The following is an 8838-nucleotide window of genomic DNA, read 5'->3' on the forward strand; positions in this document are numbered from 1 at the left end:
ACGGTTGTTGAACGTACGTCTACGGTGCACGCGTAACAGTCGAACCATTATCAGCGTGTTGCTCTCAAGAACTAGGGGTAATCCTTTAAACGAGTAGAAGATAATCGAAATAATCAGAAATGATCGGCTACGAAACATCATCTAAACGTTAACTAACCGGGATTCAACGCTTTATTTCTTTCTAGCACTGCCACGAAAGAAAATGAAGAAATAATTTAATATCATTTTATTACATCTGTAATATCTATAAGAATAATTATATGTTACATCTATAATATCTAAAAGACTAATTATACATAGAACAGATATCTTAAATTCCGAATTAGAAGTCATAATTTTGCACCGCTTGATCTCTATAATAGTTTTTAATTAATATATAGTGCATGATAACAATGTTATTCACAAATATTTTCTGAAAAAGATATGTCAATATATGTTAAATTAAGACTAATTTCACACATTATCACATCAGATAACGAGATAACATCTCTTCATACATAAAAAGTCATTGCTGAATCGCAAGTAATTTTTATAAGAAATAATATTAAAAATGTCACTTTGTACAGCAAAGAATACTTACATCCGAATGTCGCATGCATCAACTGATTCTTAAAATTAGGTTGTTGAATCTACTTGATAACGAGCTACATGCAGGAAATATTAACGAGCTTTAAACAATTTTGCAAATTAAAAAACGATAAAAATTGTTCCGATAATTTTTCTTCAGTAGAGAAAACTTTCTGGATCTAACTCAATATTTAATATGAGATTGGAAAACTGAAAAGCGTATTATGTGACTTATTCAGTAAAAAAATTAGCAGCTGCTCCCTCATGCAAAAAAGGATTTTGCTGATACCACTGAAGTATTGTCAATTCAATTAAGTTTCTCGCGTGACGCACTACGGTGTAAGAAAATAAATAATTCATGCATGTTTGACCCCACACTGCGCTCGTAAAACGACCGTGAACTATCAGCGTCCTGTAGGAAAGACGTCGATATCAACGTCATCCCGATTTTGCGCAGAGCACTAATAGGAAGACACTTAATCTCTCCCATCGTAAAGGTTTTAATATCCATCTCGCACGACTTGGCCCACCTTCAACTTTCATCGAGCCGCGATCTCGTGCGAGTAGGCAGTGTGAAATACGAGAGTTTTTCTAAAAAAAGAAACAGTTCTTTTTCATGTTTCATGGATGTTAACATTATTGCGTCTATTGTGCTGTTGTATTGCTATCAATATCAATTATTCTAAATGTAATTTATTCTTTATCTCTTATCTAGTGAGCTTTGTTTCTCTTAAATTCCGCTCTCTCACACATCTAAATTTAATATAAATGTTTCGATAACAATTTCCTATTTCTTGGATGTGTTATTCTGTCATTACAGTGCGTCATTATTATTATACGCAGCAAAAATGGCATGGTTTAATTATAAGTAATAAATGGTTTATAAGTGATTTATATACCTCTCTTCTGAATTTATTAAAATATTAATTAGAGCATGAAAGTTTCTAAATAGTACGTTTTCGACACAAATCCCCATCGTGTCTCTGAAAATCGACGCCACCAGTACCGCGACGTCTTCGCGCGTATCCGCGCGACTCTGTCAGCGGCCTCACAAGCCGCCACCACCACCACCACGGGGGAACAATGCCCCGAAATCTGTTAATACTCCGAACGGCAACAATGAACTCGACGTGGCGTGAACACCTCGAATACCTTTTTGCTGGCGCTAATCCGAATTCGACGAGAGCCGCCGTCGAGTATAAAGCGACCATCGTCCCGGAACGATGCGTTTCATCGGAGAGACAGAGAGAGAGAGAGAGAGAGAGAGAGAGAGAGAGAGAGAGAGAGAGAGAGAGAGAGAGAGAGAGAGAGAGAGAGAGAGAGAGAGAGAGAGAGAGACAGCGAGGAAAGGAAAGGGAGAGAGAAATGAGAGGCAATCGTATACGTGCACGACGTGTGCAGGGTAAGAGAAAAAAAAGCTCGTGCGACAGATAGAGTTCGAGTGATTTTCGGCGCGATATGCTTCTTGCTCGTCGAGTGCTTGTCACCGTATGTTACCAAAGAGAACGAGAGTTATTCTTTATTCTTACGTCCAGTCACCAAAAACACATACATCTATACATTTATATTTTTCGCATGTTAGATAACAAATGTGCATCCAGGCAGGTCGACTGGTAGGGCGTACATGCGCCTACGCAAGAAATAGCAAATTGATTTATTAAATTGAAAACTGTCTTGGGATAAAATGTTTTGAGATCTAGCAAATGACCTGGTAAGATCTTTATTTTTCTCTTTTCATTTCGTGGAAAAGATTATACAGTATTATAACATTTACGCGACGTATCATTTATAATTTATTTTTTTTAATTGCGTGACAGCCACACTCTTCACGTCGGATTCAACGATTCTATGCGAAAGAGTCGGGACTGTTATTCCGTTATGTTATACTTGCGCATTAACGCGATAATGATAATTAGCCCTCTTATCCGCGCGTCAACCTTCCAGCGAAATCTTGCAAATTATGCAACTCCGACATCACGAAGTTTCTCGGGCGAGAGTGTGTGCCGCGTAAAATCCTCACAGAGACTAACACGCCAAGGAGGAAGCGGGGCACGGTGAGGGAGGGAAAAGGCACGAAAAAGTGTCGCCGCTTCTCAGCGACAACGGAACGACGTCCAATTTTAATCTCGGAATTACTTCCATTTTATTTCAATTTTCTTGCATTTAAACCGTCTAAGCGAGTTTACCTTCGCAATATCATTGCCGAGGATCGTCGCCGGCTGGTCGGGTTGGGTAGGAAGAGGACCGAGGAGGGAGAAAAGAGAGCGAGAAAGAGAGAGGGATAAGAAGAAGGACATCGGCGGAGACGGGCGGAAAAGGTGGAAGTACCTGCTCTAATAAATTTACGACCTAAAAAGATTAAGCTGCGTTAGCCCTGTTCTTTATATTTCCGTGAGAGGAGCGAGAACGAGAGAGCGCTCGCTCTCTCGCCGCTAAAGTCGGTCCTCGGCGAACAAGACGAAGAGACGAAACGTTACGGTGAGGCGCAGGATGCAAAGAGAGAAAGAAAGAAAGAAAGAGAGAGAAAGAAAGTGGGAAAAGACTGCGGAAGAGGAGGGGAAGAGAGGCAAGATGGTACGAGATGGAAAAGGATATATAAGAGATACGAAGGGAAATTCGCTTATTTTCCCATCATTTCGGCGTGGCATCTTGTCCGTAGCCTTTTCTCATCCGCGGAGCCAGGAAAGAAAATTGCTTCTCGTTCTCGAGAGCGGAATATCATCCTGATGAGCCCGGGAATGCTCCGATATCCACTCCCCCGCAACCCTCTTTCCTCCCCTTTCCCCTCTCCCTTCCTCCCCCCTTCCTCCTCTTGCATCGAGCTCCAAACCTCGGGTGATGCCTCCGACGTTTAACCCCGTCTTCGTTTCACTTCGTTTCCGCGTTTTTCTCTGTGTCTCTCGCTCTCTCTTTCTCTCTCTCCCTCCGCATACTCTTTCTCTTTTCCTGACGATTCACCGCCACTCATTCCCGACAGTAATATTCAATTTGCTATAGTCGTCTCGTTATTCGAACGCGACACCTCACCCTATCACCGATTTCGGAGGCGTCGAAGGAATTTTTACGTCGCCTATTAATAAACAAATTTGCCAAGAGCTAATTTCAAAAGCGTGCGCGACGATATGGGACATGACTTTGTTAGTTTCGTGTTGTTACTTATTACTTTTATCTTGGATAATATTCATTTCATTTCTCACGCGCGTTAAGATTGTAATCCTTATTGAAATATCTTAATTAAGACACCACTCAAGTTGCCTTTACATTTACATTGATTTCGTAACTTTTCACTCTAGGGGCCTATTGACGATCGCGTCAAAGTGTATACTATAGCAGAGAAACCGAGGTCAGGAGTAATTCGCGTATAAACAATTATCCTCCAACCGTTCGCTGTGAGCTACCGTGGAGAAGTTGGAATTGATTGCTCATCGTTATTTGTCCGATCTTAAGCATTAAGACTGCCGAAGCAAAAACCGAGATTCGATCGCCAATGGATCGCAGCCTGGATGGTTCACGCTTACCACGCCGCTGCGTGTGAATTCGTCACGGACGGGGCACCCGGTGGGCCTTATACCAAGGCACATCTCGGCCGAGACTGAATAATTCATAAGCCGAGACCCCGATAGCATCGGCTCTTAACGCAATAGACTTAAGCGAGCTGCCAACAGCAGCCATGTTACAATAAAGAAATCAACATGGCCGAGAGAGCCGTCACGGCGAGCCGGGGTACTCCCTCCGGCGTTTTCCTTCCCTCCTTGGGTCCACCTTGGAGGCGCACCGTGTCGCGTCACGTCGCGTCGCTCGCTCACTTTCGATTTCGCCCCACGGGCTCGTTACCCTCTTAATGCCGATGGAAAGGTGGACCCCCCTCTCACACCCTCCAATCTTTACGCCGACCGACCCTCTTCTTGGCCCCCCCTTTTCTTAGCCAACACCGTTTTCAGGGTTGGACTTAGAAGACCCGCCCAAAGAAAGACATTTCTGCAACCCTCCTTTTGGAGCAGAAGTCGAGAAATATACGGAAGAGAGAGAAAGTCAGAGAGAGAGAGAAAGAGAGAGAGAGAGAGAGAGAGAGAGAGAGAGAGAGAGAGAGAAAAAAAGAGAAGGTGCAGAAAAGAGAGAAAGTCTTGGCAGTCACTTTTCTCGCCCTCCGCATGATTACACCCCGCCAAAGGAACTCCATTTTCTATCGAATCCTCTGAATCTCTCTTCTCTCTTTCCTTATCGCTACTTTTTTTCACTTTGCTTTGACTTACTGTTACTATCTTGCTCATTTTCGCCTACTTTCTCGCGGCTAGATTTTTGCAAATGATCGATCTCTGTCGGAGCGAAGCAAATACGACCCTTCTTTAGTCGAAACTAGTTCAACCATAAGTGCTAATGTCAATATATCTCAGAAATGTAACGACGCGGATGTTTGTTCGGGGAACTCTATTAAACCAATTATGACCATGTTTTTGATATTAAAATTATTAGAGTTCTAACGACTATAAATGTGCATACTTAATCAGATTGGCAAAAAGTCCTTTGTTAATAAGGTTATTTAATGTGCGAATTTCTTCTTCTTCTTTATTAATATACGAATAAATGTAGAACAACCAATCTAACTAAAATTTTTCAAGGAATTATTTATACAAGTTTATATATTAAAAATTATGTTGCTTTAATAGACATTTAATTGTATTAGTATAATATTTGTGATACAAAATACTAACACACAGCGATACCTAATAATAAAAAGGTCGAAACTTTTTCTTTTTCCTCTAACAATGAGTATTTTCTCACTGAGTATTTTAAACAATTTCAATAAATTTTTTATTGTTCTATTCTTTAGGTTTTTTCTTGTTGTAAAGTAATTGAATAAATAAATAAATATTTAAAATATAATTGATAAATATATATATATATATATAATTAAAATATAAATTCTCCTAAAAAAAGAATATTGTTTTAGCTCTCTCTCCCTCTCTCTCTCTCTCTCTCTTTCTCTTATAAAAAAACTACGATCATAGCAGTAAGAAAATCGTAGTAGTAGTAGTAATAAAAGAAAATAGTAGTAGAGAGAAATCGAACATTCTGCAAAGTCAAAAGCGATACCTCGAGTCTGCTGTTGAGATCGGGGTGGGAAGAATGGGAAGAAAGGAGGGTGCCCTTTTCCTCAAGTATACGGTAGTGACACGTTACCATTATCGCGTCTCAGCAGCTAATGAGAGTTTGTGCCGCCATTGTTCCCGACTTACGTCGAGCCAAACGTTGTAGCGAGCTTAATGAATTTGTGAAATTAAGCTCACAAACAAAATATTAAATACGGCCAATATTGTCACTTATCGGTTGAAGGCGGGAAGAGCGATAAACTGTAATTTGCTCGCAAAGTATCCCATAAATTTCTATCGAAGCAAATGTACGTTTGTTTCGTCGTTTATATTTATATCCCCACGTTATTCCGATTGAATAAATGATAAATTGTCGTTACGCGTTATGTTCCAGGTCTGGTTTCAGAACAGGCGAGCCAAGTGGCGCAGGCAGGAGAAAATGGAGGCTGCGAGACTAGGCTTGAGCGAATACCATCACGCTGCTAATATGAGGTTCGTTCAAATCGTTAACAAAGCTAGTGTCACATAAAAAAACCCCTGTGACATATTGAATACGTAATAACTACAGCGCGGAGATATATCGTTTCAGGAACGTTGCCGGTCCAGCTCTCGGTCTGCCAGGGGATCCTTGGCTCGCGCCGCCAGGATTGCTCAGCGCGCTTCCCGGTTTCCTCGCTGCGCCTCACACGGGATATCCCAGTTACCTGACGTCTCCCAGGCGATTACCATCACCGCCAAATGTCGGCGCCGTGGCCAACTCCGTTCCAGGTAACAATTATTTCTAATCCACCTGTCACCTCTTGCCAAGCATAACGCAGTTAATTTATTATGTGTAATATATTTAAAACATACGTATGTACATCTGAGAATATAAAATTGAAAAACAAAGAAATAATATTTATTAAGAAAATTAAACTCTCTAATATCAAAGTGTATCTACACGACAATTTTTGCAATGTAAAGTATGCTTTAACCGCGATATGCAAAGTATGAGTTAGTCAGCATTTCTACGTTCATCGAGCATACCAACGAGAAGTAGAAATCGCATTGTTCGCAGGGTCGCTGGCCAGCAGTATGGCGAGCATAAGTGCCGGCGGCCACGTGCAACCACCGCCGCCAAGTCCGCCGGGACACGATCCTCGTACCTCGAGTATCCAGGCGCTCAGGATGCGGGCCAAGGAGCACGTCGAGAGCATCACCAAAGGCCTGCAGATGGTCTGAAGGTTAACTGAAGATACGCCAAGGGCGCGCACCGCTGCCAGCCTCACGCTCGTGACGGCGTGACGAGCGAGCGAGCAATCCTTCGCCCAAAGACACTCAAGATCGCGAGGAGTCGCCTGATGAGCAGCGCGAACGGTATATCGACCGATGAGGGCAAGAGAATTCGTTCCGTGACGGAAGAGGAAAATCACCGACGCGACGGTGCCGGACATGCCGAAAGTACAAGAAGCTAGGCAAGAAGAAAAAGCGATCGTCCGTTTGTGTGTGTTTGCGGGAGTGAACCTGATTGAAAAGGGATCTTGTTCTTGATACCAACAGTTACCAATGGACGATCTGATGTACATTGCTGACATATTAAATCAAAGAGATTAATATTACAACGGTCGACGATCGGTGGGTATTTTCGACGATTGTAGAGACTATCAATGTGATAATTGGCAGGTATCTATGATCAATGAGCATGTGTTCACGCGCGGTTGAAAATGGACTAATCACTGAGATCAGTCCTATGAAAACAATGTCAATGTGGACAGTTAAATTTTTATCTGAAACAGCACGAAAAGTATAAAATATGCCTAGGAAATATCTACAAGATTAAGTCTTTCAAGATTTCTTAGGGATTTGTGTTATTGTGATGCTTTGGTAACAACGGCAGCCGACCGATTATAACGAAAATACAGCGCGTGTTTTTAATCTGACGAAAGATTTTCGAACGGATTGTATTCGTGTGAAAAATTTACACGGGGCTCGCTCCAAATCGGCATTGTGCAATAGATAAAAGGAATTGTGTTGCGCAAACTTGTTGACTGAAGTGAGGACAAAGAAGATCAAAATTTTGATCAATTTGCCGTTATTATTCACGATACGTTTATTGCAAACTTGATGTGTGTCGAGTCTCACGCGAAATTATTTTTCAAACCGCGAATAGAAAAGTATGTAACGTGTATACATATTACCATAAAAAATACTCGAATAGTTTTAAAAGGAGGTAAATATTCGGCTCTTGATAATTATGTATACATATGACTTTGTTGTCAAAAAATCGAGATGCACATTGTTTAATTTTATAAAGCAATATAACGCAGGTGCAAATGTGCGGATATTAATTAATATCGTCATGAGAATAAATGTGTGACAAATTTTTTAAAATTTATTTCTAAATAGGTTATCAACTTTTCACACACACACACATTTCTTCACGAATATTAAATTTATAAAACTGCAAGGCGACGATTTCGAGACGCAGTATGAGGCGAGAAATATTCCATGACGCACAAATACATTCCGTATTAGTCGATACTACGCGAATAATTGAGATATGGGGAACTATAGCCAATGTGATAACTCACATAAAATAATTATATTATTTTACGGTCATCGAATATGTGAACAAACGTCAATGAGCTAGTATTGATTTATGTACGGGATATTTAAATTATCACTTAGTACGCGTAGGTCATTTAGAGAGATAATAAATAGCTGTCGCTTTTAATCAATTATCTACTTAGACCGTGTGTAAAGTGATAATTGAGATATTCTAAATACGCATATAAACGTTCAAATCCGCATTGAAAATATATAGAATTTCGATCGAGTCTCTATCTTTCTCGTTCAAACTTGCATTAACTATACGTCGCAATAAATGACGAAAAAAAATAGGAAAAAAAACAATTCGTTTTAGTTTTCAACAAGAAATTCGTTTACTCAACAAGAAATCGATTTACCCAACAGTTATGCCTATCATCGAATATCCTGATGCGTAACAGCAGCAGGTATATAGGATATTCGGTAGCAGGCAACATACGTGCGAAGCAACGAGCAAAAAAAGGACCTTGCTTGATATACGGATACTGTAAACGATCAATAAATCCGATCAAATCGAGTAACACCTCGCAAAATATGTCCGATTCGCGCTCGTCGGCCGAATATCTCCTAGCAACTCGAGGCAAGTTGCGCACAA

General features: G+C 40.8%; 1 protein-coding gene across 2 annotated transcripts in view; it reads left to right on the forward strand.

Annotated features, from left to right (window-relative positions):
• The window catches only part of LOC143893599 (retinal homeobox protein Rx1), a 44715-nt gene extending 36811 nt beyond the window's left edge, over positions 1 to 7904 (forward strand). The window contains exons 3-5 of one of the 2 annotated variants that reach the window (XM_077399135.1): positions 6052 to 6149; positions 6247 to 6425; positions 6697 to 7904. In XM_077399135.1, coding sequence (XP_077255261.1) covers positions 6052 to 6149; positions 6247 to 6425; positions 6697 to 6878 — 459 coding nt within the window. In that variant the 3' untranslated portion in view covers positions 6879 to 7904. The remainder of the gene's footprint in view (positions 1 to 6051; positions 6150 to 6246; positions 6426 to 6696) is intronic. The other variant, XM_077399142.1, reaches the window with a different exon arrangement.
• Positions 7905 to 8838: the final 934 nt, after the last annotated feature.

This window comes from Temnothorax americanus, unplaced genomic scaffold (assembly GCF_048541705.1).
Source record: "Temnothorax americanus isolate GAGA-0224 unplaced genomic scaffold, ASM4854170v1 Scaffold1, whole genome shotgun sequence".
NCBI lineage: Eukaryota > Metazoa > Arthropoda > Insecta > Hymenoptera > Formicidae > Temnothorax > Temnothorax americanus.